We start from the raw sequence: 23,617 nt of genomic DNA on the forward strand, positions 1-23,617 counted from the left end.
GAACAGATGAAAATAAATTGAAGGCACCAAGCTGGATAAGCTTTTTCTATGCTATTGGTTTCTATAGTTAACATTTCAGATAGTGCCGCCAAAGAATTGCTATTGGAAAAGCTGCATCCAAGTGAAAAGGAAAAAAATGATGATGAAGAGGATCAAAAAGAAAGCAGGGGAAAATACAGAACAGTTTATTCTTCCTGATTTCAGCTGCAAAGAGTATCATAACCCCTGATATAAAGCCAATGACTTTGTGAATCTCAATTTCAAGTGGAAATCTTTTCAACTACTCCAGCTGGAGCTTTGTGCAAACACACTTACCTGCCCTCCACCTCTCTGCTCGTATCAGCTGAAATCTTCCTATTGACTGGATATTATCAGAGTCTTTATCTTGTGAACAGAATAACTAAAAGAAGCCTGAGTGGCTGAAAGGAGTGCTGCTAACTCAAGTGTTTTAACCTGGTACCTGTTGCTAGGGAAACCGTTTCTTTTGTCTGTACACAATCAAAAGAGGAGCTCTGCTGAACTTTGAATTAAAATGCTATGATTGGGTCAGGACTCTAAACCAACACTGGGAAAAAGAGCATAAAGACTCCAGAAATAGTATTAGACATTATGCAGGATCACTGAACAAACCCCATCAAATTAAGTCAATACTTTATTAAATGTAGAAAAGAGTGAGAGAGAAAGTGAGATGATCAGTCAAAGTGGGATGGCCAGAACGTCCTCCTTTGGCCGCTTTAAGGCAGGAATTCTGCACACCTAAGGAGTCCTGCAGCAGTTAAAAGAGCAATACATTTACTGTAGCAAACACTTTTTCTGTCCAGAACCACTTAATCACGTAGATGAAATTTATTTTAAAGTCAACTTTGTATGCAAGTCAGATCATACATAGTCAGCCTTCCACATTTGTGAGGGTTAGGGTGAAGGACCCCCATGAAAGTGGAAAAACCCTAAATATCTCTACCCACCCCCTCCCCCAATCACCAGTGCCTCCCCTTTGCAGCAAGGAATGCCAGAGAAATTTTCCTCTCCAGATGGGCAGGGCAGGAAGGCATGCTTTGGAGGTCTCTCTGTCTCCCTTTTTGCTTCCTCTCTCTCTTTGGTGGTGCTTTGGAGGCCTTCCCTCCCTCCCTCTCTCTCCCTCTCTCTCCTTACGCTTTGTCTCTCTCTATGGTGGTGATGATTTTCTGCAGTAATTTTAAAAAATCAATAGGCTTTATGGCAGTTTGTTCATAAGTACAGGTTGTTTGTAACTCAGACATTCATAACTCAGGGACTGCCTGTATACCCTGATGTCTTTTGCTAAATGGATGTAATCCAGCAAACTTCAAAGCCAGGACTTACTTCTGACAAGCAATGCATAGGATTGCACTGGGTGGCATGAAAGCTTGCCAGGAGAGCCATCATGTCAGGCAATTGTGCATCCGCTTGTTGGAGAATCTGACTGCATTCCAAACTGCCCTGAGGGAGACGATCAAAAGCCACTTTACCATCTTTGGCTGATAATTAACAAGCTCTCGCTGCTCCCTGCACCATTTATTAATCAATATCTGAAATTCTTGGTTTTGATGGTAGCCTAAAATGCTGAAATCATATAAGGTTTTCCAAATTCTACATCTTGCCCAGCTACAGAAGGACCAAATAGCAGCACTCAAACTACATTCCCTACCAGAATGAAAATGGTTACAACATTGCCCTCTTTTTCATCTTTTGTGACATTCTGTGTTCAATATAATACCCTTAATGTAAAAACCAAATTGCCTCAGCCAGAAAGTGTTTTTCCCTGTAGGCATGTATTAACAGTTTACTTTTTGCAGACTAATGCACAAATATGATTAGCTTTTGCAAATTGCTGTTTATTCTGTTACTTGTAAGTAATTTTTATATTATTACAGTGCAAACAGATGCTATTTTCTACTATATATTCAGCAGTAATGAGCTAATTTAATGTGCTAAAAACAAAAGAACCTCAAGAATGAGCTATTTCTGTGAATATTTAAGCTTCTTTGAACTCTGTTGTGAAAATTAGCCACGGACAAATTTCTTCTGTGTCAAAACTGCAAAATCAGTTTTTCATCAAAGTGCTATGCAGCTTTCCCTCATTAACCATTTCACCTGTTGATTAATTGTCCAACTTTTTTTTGAAACATTTGACTGGAGCTTATCTAAATCTAAAATGCTGATGTCTCTTTACTGATGATGTTCCTTCAACCTTCCTAAGAGCTTGCTGAATGTAAACAAACAACTTGAATCTAAAAAGCATGCAAGAGATTTGAAAATCATTCAGTGAATGGGTAAGGGGAAGAAATTATGGAATATTATTACACTGTGCTTGATCATTTCAATTTTTGCATAGACAAAACTGAATCGCTACACACCACTTGCTTTGTATATGTAGCATATATGCAGAATGATCTGCAAAAAAGGATGTGTTCTGCATCCAAAAGACCCCTGCATTTGCAGGGAAGCCTGGGAAAGTTTTTTGCCAGAAATGCTGGAGGTCCTCAGTCATTGGAAATGCCTGCTGGGGTGGATGGGAGTTGAAGACCAAGTCATCTGGCTAGAATCAGATAGGAGAAGGCTAAGACAATACTTAATGGACCAAGGGCGTGACTCAGCACAGGTCAGCTGCCTGTGCTCCCAAAGTGTGATCAGGACAAAGATGGGGTCTGTTACACATTTGCAGTTACGGTTGACAAAAAAGGAAGTGGGAGATCTTTGACAAAATGTGGGGTAGCATCTCTTCCATTTCACTGCCTGTAGTATGCATTCAGGCCACATGAAGTGATCCTCCAAACATGTCCAAATTTTCTTCATCCCACTAGAGCTAAAATTAAAGGTAATTTTATCCCTTGAATTGTTTTTATTTTCTGCACTTAAAGGTCTTCTCTTCACAGTGGAGTGCCAAACACCTTTGGATTATGCCTGCTTAACAAATGAGAAACCTATAAGGATATAGTAGGCTAACTGACCCTCTGTGGTAGCATTCCAGAAAGCCCTTGAGTAATGGCAAGCATTCCCAGACCCTGCCCATTACCTGGGGATGGAAGGGAGCTGTCTATTAAGATGTCCTTATTTCCAAGTAATTTAGCCTCTCTGAGGTTCTGACACATTTAAAGGTAAATTAACCTACCTTGTTCATTTTAGTTGCAACAATATTGTGGTAAAGCAACTCTTAAACACATTTTACATTACAACACTCCATAAAATGTCCCTGGACCATTTAAGATTCATGGTGTCTGTACCTTTCTCTTGAGATTTCCCTTAATATGTGTGGCATTCAGCAGGCTACATCAAGGGCAAATAGACATTTTACAAGGCAAGGAACATCTCAGCTGCATAGTACAATAGTTCTGCCAAACATCATAAACACCACATTAAGAAGGCCAGCTGTTTATGTACTCCTTCTGCAACTATTTATTCGGTTTTCCCACAAAGGCCACAATGTTAGGTTTTCCCATTCAAGACCTAGAGCCACAATCTGGTCTGAAATTCCAACCATTCCCAGCCCACATTCCCCACGAAGGTTGGGGAAGGCTCGAAATTTCCTCACTTCCTGAGTTCTCTCCCTTCTCGCAGTCTTCTCACTCCGACTGCTTTAGACTCCAGGTCGCTGCTATTTGTAGTCCCAAATAAGTGATGAAACTATATCATATTCCCCATGTCAAGCAGACATTTTTCCTTCTAGCTCACAAATTTAAGATGTATTATCACCTTCAGGCTTTGTATACATGGTGAAACTAATGGACTTCTTCAGGCACATTACTAGTGGGGGGAAAAGGCTTAAAGCAGGCAACCTAAGCCAACAGCTCTCTAGTGTGAATTTGCCAGTAGGGAAAAACACTGTCTGCTCAGGATGAATTAAAAGCTGCAGCCAAACAGAAGCATTCCTTTCAGACAGCCTACTGCACATGCAATAATTCAAGCAGCTTCTATGAGTAGCATGGAGTTCTGACACTAGAGCTGAATATCAAACAAGCTTTAGGCCAGCCTTTGCCAAAGTGGTACCCACAGATATTATGGCCTACCAGTCCCAGCACTGGTTGCTGCTGATGGAAGTTGAAATCTAAACATCTGGATTGAACCAGGTGGGGAAAAGCTGGTTTAGGCTCTGCTCTTTAGAGAGAGGGACGAGGTTTGGCAGCTGTTCATAAAATGGTATCACACTAAAGGAAGCAATAACTTTTTCAGGAGATGTACTCATCCACGGTTGCATGCCTTAGTCTCATTGTCCTGGTCCATGTGTCATAAGAACCTATACTTAACAAACCATGGGTTGTTGGAAACCATGAGCTGTTCTTCTCCCTGTTCCTGCTGTTGTTTGGTGGAACTTCCTAGCCAAGGATTCCTTTGCCTGTTTATCATGAAGTCCAAACCTGGAATCTTGGGAGTGCTGGGAGGTGGAGCCAGGTAACTTGAGCCCATGACATCTATAATATACTGATGTCTATTGAATGACGTCTATAATATATTGATGATCTATCATCTAATGATCATGTATTTCACTTAAGACTTGTTCATCATTTTACTTAACTCATTACTATTATTCCAATTTTGAATTGTGGTGCTAGAGGAGACTCCTGCGAGTCCCTTGGACTGCAAGGCGATCAAACCAGTGAGTCCTAGAGGTGATCAACCCTGACTGCTCTTTAGAAGGCCAGATAGTGAAGATGAAACTCAAATACTTTGGCCACCTAATGAGAAGGAAGAACTCCCTGGAGAAGAGCCTAATGCTGGGAACAATAGATGGCAAAAGAAGAAGGGGACGGCAGAGGATGAGGTGGCTAGATGGAGTCACTGAAGCAGATGGTGTGAGCTTAAGTGGACTCCAGCAGATGGTGGAGGACAGGAAGGCCTGGAGGAATGTTGTCCATGGGGTCATGATGGGTCGGACATGACTTTGCTACTAACATCAACAACAATTATTCCAAACAACTTCTGGAAGAATGTGTTGAGTTAAATCCAACATTGTGATAGCAGAAGACCACTAATGCCACCTGCAGACCTACATGAAACCCACCAATCTTTTCCAGGGCTGTGGGGCTGTGGAAAGCGGGTGACTGTCTTCCCTCCCAGTTCCTTGGAGAGAAACAGTTCCACCAGCAGAATTGCCCTTAGCTCCGACCCATTGTTCTTGTGACTGACACCACTGCCTCCAATCAATTATCTTAGTGAATATCTGTTAAATCCTACAGAATGGATTGATTTGAATCTGCGTGGTTGCACATTAACTTAACCTGCATGTTTATAAGGAAAGGTGGGGTGGTATTTATATCTTTAATTAAAGGAATGTGTCTGGTGTATCTTTATTGACTGACAGCTGGGCATGTCAGCTAACACAACACAACAGCACAAAAAACTGCCTATTCATAGCATGCCTACAGACAAAAGCAACCCACTAAAAGTATGCTAAACCAAATGAACACAACAGTAAGATGCTGACACAAGTCTGGTTATAGTGCATCTGTCCCAATTCATAGGACTCAAAGTGCCAATTCATCACTCATCACTTGGAAAATGTACTTCTGCACATGCTGAATATACCCTGTGGTGAAACTAAAGGCCAGTCTTCTCCTGCAAGCAATTTATGTTTCAATACTCAGAGCACTGGAATGCAGTCATCCTCTGTTAATCCACCAATTCAACATAAAAACTGCTAGAAAAGAACGTTACACAGTAGCTCCACCCATAACTGCTCTTTCTGCTTGGAAATTAAGGTATTTGCAATTGCAGTCCTTGTAGCATAAATTCACTCAGCCTTCTTGGAGAAAGAGGGGTCTTGCCTGAAAAAGATTCATATTAGTTTTCAAGACTCTTAATGCATATTGTATGTCTATGCACACACATGGACACAAACACATATACTTGAATAAATATTTAAAAATTCTCCAGCTTTTCTCCCTGAGAGCTGCTTCTCATGTTATATTGTTCCAGAATATATTCTGGAATAGGACAACAGGCACATTCATACCATGAAAACTGTATATGAAGCACTTGGTTGGAATAAAAAAAATTGAGAAGCAACCCATTTTTCCCAGTTTCCAAGCACAGACTTAGGAAAGAGGTACTCTTGGGTGCCAAGATGTTAAAGCCACCTGTGCAAATCTGATTGAACTAAGGGTGAAGAACACAGAGTAACTGATTCCTGCAGATGGGAACTGACCACTAAAACTCTGCTAAAACAAATGAGCAAAAAATTAAAGTGCTAGCTAACTTTTGTTTCCTAAGAAGTGAGCATGTTTCTGGATGCTAGGGAAAAAAAAAACCCTAATTCTTAAGAAAGGATGTGTTTCCACCCCAATTTTCTTAGGCGTCTTTTTCAGGGATTCTTTAAAATAGCTTTCAAAAACCTCTAGAAGTTATACATCTGCATTCACAAGCTAGTGTCATCTCTTTGATGTATTTGCTTTGTGCGGATCTCCAGTGGTGGATACTTTCTAGTCTGTTCTTTTGGTCAAAAGACTGAAGCCATAGGCACCACAGCACCCATGGGATCCTCCAGGGGATCCCACAAACCTCTCCTCTCTCCTCCCTGCCACCTTCAAACTCCTCTACTCACAGCCACCTTCATGGTGGCTTATACGGTTTTCCTGAATTCCTTAGCCTGAATTTTCTGAAAAAAAAGTTAGATAAACAGTGATGAAAACATATATGGAGAAACAAAGATAGGCTAAACATGCTGCTTGTTTACTGAAGGTTCCAGCTATTCTGGAAATTTTAAGGCATTACAAATGTGCATCTACGTACAACCACCCTCCCAATTACAGTAAGTGCAGTGAACTGCACAGTGTTGCTGGACCTCCAGATGTAGGAATTTTGACAGAAATTGGGCCACCAAAGTGAAGGTTCTTCTGCAGGTGGACACTAGCAGGGCCATGTGTCTATGTAAAGCCGCCAAGAGTATGTCTTCCAATGACTCCAGGGACTGATCAATATAGAGTTGGGTCTGATCTTGATGGCAGTGGAAACCATTTTATCTGTTGTAGACCAGCTTTCCCCAATCTGATACATTTTGGATGTTGTGAACTACAGTGTTCCAGTCAGCATGGCCCTGGTCAGAAATACTGGGAATCATCATTCTAAACCTGAGACCATCCCAAGAGCTCAGTAGTGGGTGGGATAGAAAAGTGTTAAATAAATAAACCAACCTCTGGTGGTGCCAAGTTAGGGAAGGCTGCTATATTGACTACACTGAGACTATATCTAGTTCAGAATAAAGATGTTTAATTTCTTTAGATTATCAGGTGCGGAAAAGTCTTGAACCATCTTATTTTCTGAAGGAACTTCCTGCATCTGGAGAGCAGGCAGGCACCAATATTCTGCACCTACTGAAGACATCCTCATTCTGGGAAACATTGCTTATAATGCAACTATAATCCTGTTTATAATGTGTTGGGAGAACCAGTGAGATATGGTGCTTAGACAGTTGGACTGGGAGGATGGAAGATACAGTTTCTAATCTGCAACTCAGCAAAGAAGCTGACTGGGTGCATCTGGCCCTTAACCTACTTCACTGTGTTTTGTTCTGATGATAAATATGGAATGGAGGAAAACCATATAAACCACCATGGATTCTTTCCAGAGAAAAGAGCAGGATACATATGCAATGTTGCTGTTGTTGGCTCTGTTTTAGCTTTATATTGTGCTACATTTATCTAGATATGGACTGACATATAATACAGTAAATATTATTTTAAAAATATGCATTGTGGGATACACAAACAGTATCCCACTTTGATGACTACTGATTACATTTTAAAACAGGACATAAAATGAGGAAAATCAAACCAAACCAAATATAATTTTTACCCAAAGCACATACCAGTGACAAAAAAGAACCCGCATGCATAGCAGCTACAAGAGCTCTGAAATATAGAAGGAAGAGTGAATAGCAATAGCAGAAGGCATGCCCTCTTTGCGTAAGGGCACAGATTCAAAGGGATAAATCAAACAAGTTTCATATGTTCATAAGGTGTCTTTGGATCTTTGGTCTAGAACTAGAATCTGATTTTATGGGATTCCAGTGGGATGTGTGAGAAGCTACAGCCTGATGCCTGACTGCCATTTGTCTCTTGCACTTATTTTTATTATCACTGTAATTCAAGCAGCATTACTATAATTGGTTTCTGCATTTTGTGCAGAAATTGAGTTTCATGCATTCTGGAAAAGTGGTTCTGAATATATGCAGATACAAAAGCATAGAGATCTAATTCAGAGCCAAAGTGTCAAATGAGACATTCTTTCCAAGTCATGAATGTAGGTCGGTGCTTACGGATATCTAAATAATTCTGTATAGGAAACAATGAAAGCAATTGTGGTAAGTGAGAACAAATTAAACTGCCACACACATATATGTTTACCAACATACCAAAGTCCCATGTAATCAGTCCATGGTTCATACTGAAACTAAGAATTCTGGTTTAAAATTATGAGTGCTAGCCAGAGGAAACCCTCTGGATCTCATGCTTCTTTCTCTCACTCTTCCTCCATTATAGTTGGAAGGATACACTGAAAGCTCCTGTTTCAGTTTTAGATTAATCATAATGTATTGTTATCTGGAACCACAAAGAGTCAAACCTTAAACTATGCTTTGTTGAAAGAAGCTAGCTTCTTAAACTAGGGTTTAAGTTGACTTGTTTTAACAACACATAGGTATAATTAACCTCAGTTTGTTGTGTTTAAATGACACAGCACTATGGTTAATCTAATCTAAACAGGAACTAAAAGTTTCTACTCTGCACACAGCTGTGGATGAGGGAGTGGGGAAAGTGCATGGACCAAACAGTGTGCTTAACATCAAACCAGCCCAAATTCCTGAAATGGTGATCCTTGCACAACTGTGTTCCTCTTTACTAAGAAGGAAATTCTAAAATGTGGCTTATTGTCAAAAAAAGGGAACATATAATTGCAGGTTTAAACTTTAAAAATGAAAAGTCAATAGCAAGCCCCATGTATATATCATGAATTTGTCCAGACAGAACTTGAACACTCTCATTTTTAAGTAACATTCAATAATCCATATCAAAGGAGATAAACATTTAATTTTCAACAGTCATGTTTCTTTTCATCTCCAAATACTGACACCCACTTATTGCTGTTGCTTTGCACTGGTTTATCATTACAACAGACTTTATTGTAAGCATTTATCATCACATACAATTTTGATACACACATATTACAGGATAAATGAACAAGTGACAAATAATGACAGATACACTATGGCAACCTATTTAACTAGAATTATATTAGAAAACAGATATCACATATTATATTAGAAAAGAGATAACAGATACGAATATCCTACAACACTAGAAGTGTGAGTGTGTGCGTGTGAGAGAGAGCCCCTTCATTTTGTAATGTAAAGTGGCTTAAGTGCTGGCAGCAATTTGGAAAAGAGAGACGACTGGAAACTTTTAATACTGATGATTCAACCACAACATACAGTGCTACAAAGAAAAAGGGTTGTTTTGTGGAAATGCTGAAAATCTGGTTCAAGGAGAAGATCTATTCAAGTAAATAGAACCAATGGCCATTATTTTTTTTCCTAAGATCTTTCAATTCACATTTTCAAAAATCAGTTTAGAATTCAATGAAACCTCTAGTCTACATTGAGTGGCTGCTTTTGTTGAATTATAAAGTGATAAAAAATGGTAACATCAATTGAATGATAGATAAGTGGCTGATTATAAGAGATTTACCAGGAGGTTTCTAATATAGTGTAAAGGCAAAAAGCAGACTAAAAATAATAATGGAAATATAATACCTTTTGTTTGTTGGCATTGCTTAAGGTAATAAAACCATTCATCACTATCCTAAAAATATGGCCTGTGGGAGCAGGAAAACTAGCTTTGCTAATTATACCTTTTAGAGGAAAAAAAAATGAGCTCTGATGAAAACTCTTTCTCTGCTTTTTTAATACTCTACTTAGTTTTTCAGTTCTATTTAATTCTAGATGCCTTTTATTAGAATCATATTTATAAGCTAAATAACATGTACAAATGCTTCACTGAAGTACTGAATATACAGAAAACCACAACCCTGTTCAAGAATTCAAGAGAAAATGTGAAGATTCAGGGTGGGTAGCAGGAAAGGACCAAGCATCTCTGGAGAAACAAACGGACACTTTAGAACCATCTGAGGCCTGTTGTAATATATTTCTGGGCACTTCTAGGATAAAATTTCTTGTATATACCAGAACTCTAGGATTTAGACTTATAGTTTAAATATATATAACGTATAGAATCAGGTAAGGCACCCAGTCTGGTTCAGATTTCTTGGACAAATTTCAGCCAGTAAAGTTCCAGATATTGACAAGAGGCTTGGGCAGGTTTAATCATCCACTTACATACTGAATCCTTGTCCTCTTGGTTTGTAAAAATTAGCAGGGAAGGAACAGCCCAGTGGGCTCGGGTGATAATCAATGCCTCTTTGCAAAAGGGAGAGGTCCCATGATGCATGGAAAAAGGTGGCATGGAGACCATTCCTAAAGGAATCCTCTCTGTATCGCAAAAATAGGCTGGTGACAAATATTCCTTTCCTAGGGGAGGTTTTTAAATCCATGGTAGCCAGCACTAGCTAGCACTTGCATGAGACTGATTAACTGGGTACAGCAGTCGGGTATCAGGCTAGTTTTTGTCACAGAAACGCCTTTGGTCGCCTTGAGATGACCTGTGTCAGGAGAGAAAGAGGAAGGGTGTGATTCTGTTCAGAGGCCTGCATCTCTTGGCAATGTTGGATACCACAGGGTTTGCCCAGGCTGACTGTCTGAGATGCCAGTAAGGGTTACTGCATCAGAGGACTCTGTTTAAGTTGGATGACCAGTTCCAGGACATGGTACCTAGCCAGATTGATTATTTATTTATTTATTTATTAAAACATTTCTATGCCGCCCCTTGCCGAAGTCTCGGGGCAGCTTACAACACAATAAAATACAATAAAATACAAAAATAACAATATAAAATTAAAATTAACAACATAAAATAAATAAACAATATAAAAGAAGTCAATATAAAAGAAGTTGCCCTGGCCAGATAAATAAGCAAATGTTGTTAACAATTAAAATGACGTTTAAATAAAAAGGTCTTCGCCTGGCGCCGAAAAACAAATAACGACGGCGCCAGGCGGACCTCTCTGGGGAGCGCATTCCATAGATTGGGCGCCACCGCAGAGAAAGCCCTCCTCCGAGTACCTACCCTCCTAATTTCTTTCATGGAGGGTTCCCGGAGAAGGGCCTCTCCCGCAGATCTCAAGGGGCGGTCGGGCATATATGGATTAATGACTGGGATCAGAAGTTCCTACCATATGCAAACACTAGCTGACTGTATGCTTCCAAATTCAATTCAAGGTGCTGGTTTTAATCTATCAAGCCCTACATAGCTTTATAGCTACACAGTATAGCTACATACACAGCACCTGATGAAAGGCCTCTCCCAACCCAAATCTACCTGGACACTATGAACTGTATCACAGAAACATAGAAACAGAGTGAGTCAAAAGGCCATCTAGTCTGACCCCTAGCTCCAGGTGACTCTGTTCATGACATGCCTACCAAGTCCTTCATCCAAATGCCAGCTTGAAGGAAGGAAGGAAGAAGAAAGAGGGCCTTCTCAAGTATGGAATGATTTATTATGGAATGATCTCCCTACTGAGAGATGGCGATCAGATAGAAGAACTAGGGGTGTGAAGATCAGGCCAGAATTTGTCTCTCTTGCACTTGATGGACTTCTTTTCCATATTCAGCCTAGCCCAGAAAACAAGCTGAGCTGAGATCAAGTTTACGACCACGAGGGAACACTAAGTACGTAATTCTATGCAAAGCCTACAAGTCAAGTGTACAGAAGGAGATCTCTGTTTCCTGTTTTTTAGTCTATCTGTATTTTGTGAATTGCTATGATCCCCCAAAGTGCTTTGGCCATTGGGCAGTACAGACAAATAAATAAATCCTCATCTCTGGGTATGTTCCTCTTTTCAGTTCAGTATTTCTTTTGTTGAACTGAAGGGTAAATAGAGTAGCAGAGCAGGCTTCTGCATGTCTACACAGAGGTAAGCTCTGCTGAATTCAACAGGACTTACTCCTAGGTAAGTGTGTCCTGGATTGCAATCTAAACCACTTGACTGAACTAAGATCTACCTGGCAGGTTAGAGAATTGTGCATCATCAGCTAAAACTCATCTGTAGAATAGCCCACAATAAGACGTCAACACTGGCTTGTGCAACTTCTAGGAAAGGATCTCTACACACTAGATGCAATATAGTCTGTCAAACATTGCTCATGAACACTTACGGGATCAGAACTACAGTATCATTTATCCTGAGTTTAGAAGGTATTAATTCAAATAGTTAGATGTGTATTATGCTATGGGATTTCGCAATTTTTGTAAAGGTGGATTTGAGGAGGGTCTGCCTGTGGCAAAACCATTTGGTCACAATGCAAAGATCACCACTGTGCAACTCACAGGCATGCACAGTGTAAGTCAACTCTCCAGCATTTTGTGGATGAAAACTGGTGAAATGAATTGTAATGGAATGAAAAGGAGGTAATGCAGTCGACAGCAAGAAGACATGGGAAGAACCATCTCCAGACACGGCCTGAGCAGCTTCACGCCACAGCCTTTCCTTTCCTTTTGTCACCATATTGCTAAGTGTCAGATCATAGACATGGTAAATGGATGGGCCAATGGTAGATCAGGACACTCGGGCACACTAGAAGAGCTTAACAAGAGCCCTGCTGATCAAGGGATGTTGGGATAGTCTGCAGAGGATTTAAGTAAGTCTGGATTAAAATGCAGATCAGATTCTTCTGTTCTATTGTGGGTGGGGTACACTTGCAGAAATGCACAAACAGGAACAAGATTCTTGAATGTTCCTTAAAAAGCCAAAACCCAATGAGTGGACAACAGAGCAAAAGGCACCTGCAAACACAGGCAGAATGGATTTAACATAATCTGTAGAGTGGAGGCAAACCAAAGGTTCCCCTGGTACAACTTTCTGTTCACATGTTGGCTAGCCAAGAGCCAGGCTTCCATAGGGTCCTGGCAATGCCTGTGGTGACAGGCAGGCAGCCTGTCAGGAGACGTCAGGAGCTGGCAAAAACAGAAAGGAATCCTAACATTTAGGTTCACATGCAGCTGCGTAGGCATGAGCTAGCCACCTGTAAAAAGTGATTCATTTTCCAGGTGTGCTTCTACTGCCAAAATACTAGTGAACAGTAATACTAAATCAATGGAATCTGGATCTTGTGTAAACAAGTAACTATCACCAGCATGCAATCACTACTGCTTTAATCATGCAGACTTGTGGCAAGGAAGTATCCGTGGTGGAAAGGCCCTTCCACTAAGCCCAGCCAGGGAGTAGGGGAAGAGCTTCCTACAATGAATCCCCAATGTACCTTCTATGTCATATTTTCCCTCAGTGCCATTATATTATTATATTTATATTCCACTTTATGTTTATACTTACATTCCACTTAAAGTGGCTTGCATAAGACTCCTTTTGTTGCTCTTAATCCTATCCCCACAACAACAGCCCTGTGAGGTAGGTTAGAGTGAAAGTCTATGACTGGACCAAAGTTACCTAGTGGGCTCCATGGCTAAGTGGGGACTAGAACCCAGACTGCCTGAGTCCCAGTCCCGAGCTCTTAACCACTACACAACACTGACAGTTCAGCTCTGGCAGAAGAGCTTTATTTATCTTGCCCGGGCAGAACTTCCTCCAAGAACCTCCTTTTCCATAAAACAAACCATGGAGACGGACACCTGAAGTATCCTATGGTTCCCAGGAACTCTTCCCGGACACATAGGAATGCACAATACAAAAATTAACTCCCAGTCACTAACCCAGCCATTTAAACTCAACATTAATGATAACATGTTCACTTAGCTAAATCAAAGGTTATCCCTGAATAAGTTCTAAAAATAGTGGCTTTACTCTATCCCTTGAGCAAATAACTATATAATCTTTTAATTTGTACTTCATGTAATAATAATTGCTGTGATATTTGTGCAGTGAAATGAAACAACTTTCGAACTAGGAGGACATTTCATTATTCAAAATCATCTAAGCACAAGTACTCGGAATTCACAAGACCTATAATCAAAGGTAGAAGTGACAACTGTAAAGGGAACAAAAGGTAGGAGAAAAAAAAACTTTTGACAGAAGCTGTGAAGTGAGTTTCTACTGAGGGATGATTTTCACTAGTCTCCAGGTATAATATTATGCATCCTGATGAGCTGATCAACAGTACAGAACTTCAACCCAGCTGTAATCAAGAATGATTGATGGTTGGGACAAAAAAGTTGATTATCATGACAAGACCACTGATGCGGAGAAAATAAGCAGTGCTGGAGAAAGGATAAATCCTATTCTCAGAACATCCCCAAAGGCATCTTTATATGGAATATAAGAAGGCATTTTAGAGTTATAACATGCTCCAATACAAATGATATATATTTATGCAGCTGTAGGTTCACCCCAACTCCGCCCCTCTGCGCACTTAAACCTATAGAAAGCTGGTACATCAAGGCTTGTGAATCCTTTCACTTAAAACACATCTTTCAAAGGTCTCTGTACTATTCAAAAGTGCCAGTCAATACGATGAACATATCTGAATGTTTGTTCTTGCAGAAAACCTGCATTTTTGACAGCCATGGGAAATTCATGGGAAACTGCCTTTACAGGTTCCATTCAGTGGAGATGTGAGGCCCTGATGGCAATTTTAGACCTTAAAGTATTTCATTTTCAATTCCGATCAAACCAGAAATAACCTACCAGAAATTGGAAACCAGAAATTGGTTTCCTAATCAGAAAGTGAAAATAACATGCATTATTTCAAGGAGAATGTTGTTCACAGTGAATTTCATTTCTGTGTGAACAAAAACATGTGAAACAGAAAAGCAAGCATCAACTTAGGCTTACTGCCAGAATAATGTTCTCAGCTATGCAGAATCAGTGCCATAGAATCTGATTCATATAACACAGGAAGAACTTATGGGACATATATGTTGAGCTGCTGCATCTGAATGGATTTCCACACAATGTAGGTTTATGTGGTGGCTTCTTGAAGTTCAGCAAGCTGCTATTTATTCATTTCCTTCAAGATATGTCAAGATGCATATATACCATTTAATGAGGGCAAACGTTGCATTTTTCCTGTGCGACTACACCTCAGGTGCACTTATACCACAAGACTACTCATGGTCAAGTTGGCAAATGACAACTAATATAAACAATGTTACTTGTGCTAATTTTACAAGAATAATTATCTGAGAGTAAATAGAGCATAACAAATGCTCTTAAGTTTAAATAAACTTTCCTGCCTTCCCACATCTGATTTATTCTTATGAAAATCATGTCTTTGAACTTTGCTATGAATGTTACCCCTTACAATTAGAAACTGAAATGCTACTCATGTTCATGAATACTATTTATGATAATGGATGGTCGGCAAATGAGATTAATGTTTCAGAATAATTTTATGGAGGTATTACCAATCATTAAGATAAATACCCATCATTAGTAGAAGAAATCCAATAAGTTAAGGTCAACTCAACTAAGAACATGAGAATTTTAACAACTTGTACATCTTGAAGGTGCCCTTATTTCAGTAAACTCACCCCTGCCCTCCACCTTTTCCAGTCAACACCAATAGGCTTCAGTGGTTAGAGTTTCAATAATGGAAAGATTATAGTAAGGGGAACCCTTGCCATTTTAACTCTTTTGGCCCTCTGTAGCAGCAACAGATACCACTTTGTTTTAATTTATCCCTCATACAATTGCAGCACCAGTGCAGGGTGCATATCCCCTGTGGGGCAAAATGGCCCCTGGGCCCCCCAAAGTATCCCATCAATGAACTGTTGTCAGTGGAAATGGCAACCAAGTCATTTTGCAACCAATAGGCATCAGGCACGATGCTACAAAAATCATCCACATGGTTTAGAATTCCTTAAGTCTCTATCGTACAATGGCCCTTGACAAAGCATAAAAGGGAGAGGCATCAAAAATGCAGCAGACATTCACTAGCTCAATCCTGGCTTTCCAGTGTAAGGCCATGAGTTTCACTGTGTGTAAACTAAGTATGCATATTTTCCCTTCACAAACCGAATATGGAAACTGTAAGAGCAATTACCATATAATGTGTAAGTCAGATCTGATTTGTTTGTTTGTTTGTTTGTATCACACCTTTTTGCCTGTCAAGGAACTCAAGACAGCTTAAATAATTCTCCTCCTCATTTCAGTCTTATTCCCACAATAACAACCCCGTGAGGTAAACTGGGCTGAGAATCTGTGACTGGCCCAAAGTCTCCCAGTTAGCTCCGTGACTGGGTATGCTGAATTCAGGACACATAACTCCTATTAACTTCAATTAGATTTATCAACTGTATGCAGGACTGCTCATTAAAATGTAAGATACGGTTTTATTACTGGGATAAATTCTTCCCTTATTATATCATCTATCAAGAATCTACCAAATAAGGCCATTGAGAATGGAGGAGGGCATGTATCTCAAGACTCAACATGGCAAGGAAGCTTCCTTTTTTTCTTTGCCCAGAGTGCCTTATAACATTTTGGTGAAAAGCAACAACATTCTGCATCCTGTGGGCTTGCAGTGTACTACAGAATCCATGATACATTCCTTTAAGCGTGCACAATAGTCCTTGCTGTTTGTGATGCAATGCAGCTACTTTTCCGGATATCATTCTGGGGGTCACCAGCCTACAGAGACTGGAGGACAACCGGTGTGTTTGAATATAAGCCCAAAAATTGGAGGAGAAAAACAAGAGCCTGGTTCTCTAGTCTCTCTTGCTATGAATGTCCCACCACAACAAATTAACCCAAAGTTCTCCTTTGAGATTGTTTGTCTCAGTTCTAAATTAGTAAATAGTTTTTGTGGCTTAGTATGATGGCCGTCCCATTTCAAAATGTCAGTTCTATTATTATACACATTTTTAAAATTTTGTCATAGGAAAGATATAGGAATTAAAATGCACAACATATGCCTATAAAAACAGAAGCCACAACATATCCAGCTGCGAAACTATGTATTGGGTTGTTCTTAAATTAGTCATATGTGCTATACAAATGCAAGTCCCTTCCTCTTTTTTTCTCTCTCCTAATTGATCAGGCTTCCTTAAGATGTTATGACATTCTCTAAGGGTTCTGGGTTGCAGAGCAATCAATGCCAAAATTCTAGTGAAATCTTTATATGTCAATGTTTTCATTTCATTTTCATTTGTGTACAGCTGATAATACAAACCAGACTTTTGTAGAAAAGCAAGGTGATAAAAGAGCATTTTGACTGCGACTCATGTTTTACAGATTGATATATTCGTCATATTATAAAATATTAACTGGAAATGTTATATATTAGCTATTTTTCATTTTAGAAAGATTGTATTTTGCCTTCAAATGACATATTCTTATGGGAAAAGGGCTCACCTGCAAAGGGTACCACCCTGGCTCCCTCTGAATCCACTAGGAACATCAGCAAGGGAAGCCTCCATCTTTGCTCTTTGTCATTCTCAAAAATGGAATTGCTAGCTTTGATCACCCTTTTCTCAACCTCCTGAGCTATTTGGACATACTTAATTTTCCAGGGGCCCTTTCACTATCAATCATTCTTTTCTCATGTCTGATACCCCATAGAAGAAGGCTCTTTAAGACTACTTTGGTTTTGCCTGGGGTAACTCTGCAGGTGCCCTTGTGGATCCATGTCTTGGCATAAAGATGGAGATTTCGCTTCACATGAAAGTTATGAGAACTAGATTAAGATTTCTAGGTATAAAGTATCTGTCAGACTTTACCCTTCCGTGATGGAAATTGTAGTCCAACACATCTAGAGGGGCCCATAGTGGGGAATACATTATGTACGTTTCACTTCCGTTTCCACTGATCCAGCAGAAAGGTAAGCAGCTCCACACAACTAAGCTTGCTAAAGGAACCGTGGAAACCTACACGGAACAGGTGGTTATATATACATGGCATGTGGCTCATGAGCAAAAAAGGAAGTTCTCTGTCCTATAACTAGTTATTGATATAGCAGCAGATCGAGATTTACAGCAGATCAATTACAGGGCTGATGAAAGTGAACCTGCCTGTACCATGTCCTTTCCATGGAAGCCCTTCAGTCCCATAAAACTGATGCACCAAGAGTCAAGAGCCCCATCTGAATCAGGTAAGTCACAGGGCCCCACAAAAATCAGACAGGGGCTTTCTGTGAGCAGAGCCCTTCCTTTTGAGTAAGGTGGAACATGGACCCAACCTCTAGTATGCTTAACTTGCATTCGTAATTGCTAGTTATAGCCCTTTCATTGTCAGGCCGGGGATGCTGAGAGATAATGGGATGCCCAGGGGTCATGCATTCATTGAATTGCATTGGATCGTGCTGCCTGTTTTTAAAATTATCCTTGGGAATCTTTATTCTTGGCTAGGATATTCAGACATCTTCAGACAGTCAAAAAGTATGCTTCTCAAATTAGCATGGTTATTATTTATTTGCCACATTTATAGACTACCTTTTGAAGTATGGTGAGCATGTGTTCAACTGCCAAGCAATTGTGATCGCATGCTAAAGTTCACATCCAGCTAAAGCAGACTCAGCTTCCAACCTGCAGCAGACCTTACGGGGTTCCTTTGCTGCATGCAGAGCAGCAAATGAAAAGCTGCCCTGCCTGAGAAGGCATGTGAATTAGCAGTGTGAAGTGTTCAAGCACCTTTCATCTTCTCCCCTTCTTCCACGACAGCATAGGCAGTCGGCCACCCAGTTGGAGGTTACCAGGTAGACTTCTGAGAGAGCCGGCAAGGAGAGGAAAGTGCCCCTTTCACTGGGCAGTCTGAAGCCCTCCAACAGAGAAGGGAGATGCTAGGCACACCCTCCCTTCTCTGAGGTCCCCAAAACTTCTGAGGTTCCTGAGAAGTAGGTGATCAACGGGGAGATGGTGTGTGTGTGGGTGGGGGGAAGCTGGTGGAGCTCCCAGTGGAGGAAGGACTTGGTAGACACTTCTGCCATGGTTATGTGACCTAAAGATACAAACTACACAAATGATTAAGTACCCAAGCCATTCAAATGGTAAAGCTGAGCCATGTGTTATGTGTGAATGTTGCTGTATTGCTTATTTCCATTTGTTCCCGGAATATGTTTAACAGCTTCCCAAAGAAGCTGGCAAAATCTAAACTGAAATGACATGAAAGTAGATCATGGCAGAGGAAAATAAAATGGAAGTATAAAAGAAGACCTGCACATGAAAACACCTAAAAGGCAAGTAAAAAATGTTTTCACTTAGCACCAGAAACAGAAACTCCACCAGGTGAATGTTCTCGGGGGAACTGGTGGTCTTTTTATGTTGTCCAGGGGTCTTAAAATATGTTTTATCTTTTATTGTTCATAGGGAGCCGTCCATTTTGGACTTTCAAAGAAAGATGGGAATATAAATATTTCAAAGAAATAAAATGCAGAGGTGGATCAAGATAGCAGTGTAGATCCTGTCCCACTTACTACTGGGCCTTTCTTCAGAAGAGAGACAGACTTGGAAAACAGCTTTAGAGGCTGAAGCTAACATTCAGGCAGGGTGATGCAGGACCGTGCAGCCTTTCCATTGCCACAGGGATTTGTAAGGAAAAGCGGCAACTGGAATTGTGGTTAGAAACAAAACGGAAACCAGTGCAACCATCCAAGAATGGATAAGATCTGCCCAGAAGTATAGCCCTAATAAATATGTGGTTGTCTTTTTCACTGTCTGTAGGAGCTGAATGGTCTTCAAAGGGGACCCACGTACAACTCATTGTAGTCTTTTAAGTAAATCAGGTGTTACCAGGCAAAGGCTGACTCTGACCAGGCTACTTCTGCAAGGAACATTGTGTCACATCGTTCACATTATGAGGCCACATTGTCAGTTCTGGGCACTTAAGTTTAAAAAGATGCAGAAACTCCAGAGAGGGTAAAGAGGAGGACAATGATTTCGAGAGCTGAGCATGTTCAGCCTCAAGAAGAGAAGACTGAATGATGATATGATACCATTCTACAAGTGCCTGAAAGACAAGTCACAAAGAGGAAGGACAAGATATTTCTGGTTCATTTCAGAGTGCAGAACACCAAATAACTGACTTAAGTTAAAAGAAACCAGATTTAGACTAGACACCAGGAAGAAATTCTTCACTGACATCGCTGTAGAACAATGGGACCTATTACCTGGGGAAGTTGTGGGCTTTCCCTTGCTGGAGACATTCAAAAAGCACCTGCACAGTCATCTGAGTGGGATGGTGTAATTTAGTGTCCTGCAACAGCAGGGGGGTGGACCTGATGGCCTCCTGGACCCCTCCAACTCTACTATTCCATGATTCTATGATCCAAAGCCAGCACTGGATCTAACAGGTCTTTTGACTGTTAATCTTGACTTTCAAGGAAATGCACTCCCATTCTGAATGGGTTGAACACCATCTCTTATCCAGAAGAACCACCAGTTCACACATTCTGTTGTATGTGGACCATTTTTTGGAGGGAGTGATAATTCCTGACATTGCAAACATATAGATGGTATTCTCTTCTGCAAGTGACTTCCATCATTTCAACCAAGTGGCTCAAGGCAGCAAGATCATGGAGGTCATCAGCCTTTCTTTGTACTTAGTGAGTTGGCATTTTTACTTGGGTCATTTGAGGCTACTGGCTTGGTAAGCATGTTTCTGGAGTGCACCCGGTTCTTTGCTTCTGGCTTAATGCGTTTCTCGATGGGATTAGATGATTCCTGGGATGCTGGTGGTAGGAGGACCTACTTTTATACTCATGTTAGACTAGAAGGCCTCTGTGTCTAATGGCTCAATGCTTCAAAAAGATTTCTTGAGGGCTTAAGGATGCATGACCAATTTGTTCCAGATAAGACTTTAAAAAAAATAAAATCAGAATTTATGCAGTTCACACTTTCCAGACTGAAACTGACTCAGATATCATCTGTGCTTGCAGTGCAGACCTGAAATATTGTGTTAAGCAGCATGCATTCGCTTGAAAAAAATATATGAAAATATGCATCTTCTTGGAAAATGTGAGCAAATATATTTTAATCAATAATGGAATAATTAGCATATTTCAAAGGGAAACACAACTGATGTGTCCATTTGGGAAAATATGTGTGTGAAAAGAAAAATAAAGTTTGCGATCTCAGGCAGGCTCAAATCGGAACAAGTTCAAGAAATTCAAGTATCTTCAGCAACCTTGAGTCCTGCTGATTCCCACATCCCTATGTGGGCTCAGATCTATTTCCCTCATAGGATTGATTCTTACAGTCTAAATGAAACAGACAGTTTAAGTGTTTTTCTGGACCGGTTGCATAGCCGAGTTTTTGCAAGGCTTAAAATGGCTTAGGAATTTTTTTAACCATTAAGCAGCTCCTGCCAAAAATAGCCCTGTACTAAGTTCAGAGATGAAGTGCAGATCAAACTTGGTAGGCAAGACAGTAATGCTTAAAGCTGGTAAACAGTGGCCACCTCAACTATTTTCTTCCAGCAGGCCCTGGATTGCAACATAATTACATACTCTTCTTACCCCTTGCACTAGAAAAAGAAATACTGGACAGACAATCGATTTGAAGATTCACAGAAAACTGCTATAGAAAGAACAAGCAATTGTTTCGGACCAGTGTGTTGTCTTTTCTTACTTTTCCAGGGAAACTTTATTTTGAGATTTTCTGATTAGAAGAGAGCTTCCCCACTAAAAGGGATTTCTATCAAAAGTTAATTTATCTTGAACAGAAAAGGTGAAGGGTGATAATACTGAAAACACAAGTGTACCATAGACAAATGAGTTTCTGTCTACTGTCTGACATATAAATCCTATCTCTGGCATGTAAAAAAGTGTTCTACCTATATCTAGAGAAGCCATTGTTTCATAAAGGGACTTTTCATATCCATTCATTTTTTACGAGGCTCACAGTGCAATCAGGTGAAATCATTTGTTATATTACAAATGTTCCAATAAATAACTTAAAGAAATGTTTGATTCAAGAGATGGGGTGGGCAAGGCTTATAATGCAGATAAATCTAGTGTGACTTCAGAAATCAATAAAATAGCTACCTGCTCATTTTGTTTTCCTCAAGCCTATGCGTGCAAATAAGCAGTTTTATTCCCAGTTTTATTATAGGCGCACATGGCAAGGTGGAGGCAGAATGTTTGCAATGCCTTTCCCTATTGAAGCTGTTATTCAGCTACATAAATCCTGAGATCCACTGTCTGTTCTTGTGCACCATTGACACACTGTGCCAATAGAAGGAAGAGGCCAGACAGGGCAAGACCAGACAGTGATCTGCAGGTTTTTTCCTGACCAAGCATGTATGCTTCATTTTAGGGTTCTTTTGTTTATTGATTTGCTCTTTTTCAGATACTTTCTCCCCCTGTCTGTTTGCTGTGGTTGGGCAATGTATTCATGGAGAACCAAGAAAACAAGAAAATCCTGAAATATCCTTGAAAAGAACAGTTGGTAAGCTTGGAGAAAACTGTGTCCTGGAATATCAGCGCTGGCAGAAGCAGCAGCAATATTTTTTCTAAGAATATTTAATGCACCTGACAGCAAATTAATAGCAATAACACAATCAACTGATTTTCTAAACTAAGATATCTGCATGTCTTTCTCTCACAGTGAGGAAAAGTACACCAGGAAGTCCATTTGTTGATACCCACTTTTTCTAGCATCTCTCCCCTCCACATGTGAAGTTTACGTACGATGTCGCAGATAAAAGCTCACGAAACAACTACATGGTTTAGGATTGTATCATTTCAGACTGCAAGAAAGTGATTGACTTTTGACCTAAAATTCTACTCTAGGTTTATTTGTTTTCTCTGTGTTAATTTATATGGGCATCTTATTCACATGGGCAAACATTCAAACATGCAATGTTTGAATTCTAACAGGTCAGGAATTACTGTACTAAGTGCACTTCTGCTATTTTTATTTGATTTGACAAATACAGATTCAGTTCACATGGTGATCACAATGTTACTGTTACAGAGGACAAAACTGCTACCATGTCACCTTCAGGAAAGGAATAATGACCATAGGTAAAAACCTCTGGTTCCCATACAGTGGAAGCCGCCACATTCAAGGTTTGCAAATGAGTGAAGCGTGAAGAGTTTTAGTGCTTGAAGGGATGATGTATCTATCCTTCCATCACACACACGCACACACAAAGAGGTGTATGCATGTGGGCAAGCAAAATGACAGGTGGAATTGAAACTGCAGAAATAAAACCTCATAACAGAAAGATCAGTCAGCAGGTATTAAGTAATCACAAACATTATAGTTCGTTCACCATAAGTCTAATGTGAAACCATATATGCATTCTCTTTTTATGCACCAACATTATCTCATGCACACATATTTTTAAGAAGATATAAATTCTCTACTTACATCTGAATTAAATCTCAACTGGCAAATGTTGCACGATATGATTTGCTTTCTTCTGTGAGGAAGAGGAACCCCAAACGTATGATTTATTACGGCTTTTTGAATTGGGTCCATCTGCAACAAAAGGAGGAGAAATAAAAGCTTTTCTGTTCTCTTGGAAGTGTGCCAGGTTTGCTAACAATGTTCAATGATCATCCACTGCCAAAATCATTTATTGTTTTACTGTAAGATGTGCG

The 23,617-nt window shown here is 40.1% G+C and overlaps 1 protein-coding gene across 1 annotated transcript in view; it reads right to left on the minus strand.

Moving 5' to 3' along the window:
- ZNF385D (zinc finger protein 385D) overlaps positions 1 to 23,617 on the minus strand; it is a 178,673-nt gene that overhangs the window by 60,768 nt on the left and 94,288 nt on the right. The window contains 1 exon segment of the mRNA XM_044449404.1: positions 23,385 to 23,495. Coding sequence (XP_044305339.1) covers positions 23,385 to 23,495 — 111 coding nt within the window.

Source organism: Varanus komodoensis, unplaced genomic scaffold (assembly GCF_004798865.1).
Source record: "Varanus komodoensis strain SLA01 unplaced genomic scaffold, ASM479886v1 scaffold58, whole genome shotgun sequence".
NCBI lineage: Eukaryota > Metazoa > Chordata > Lepidosauria > Squamata > Varanidae > Varanus > Varanus komodoensis.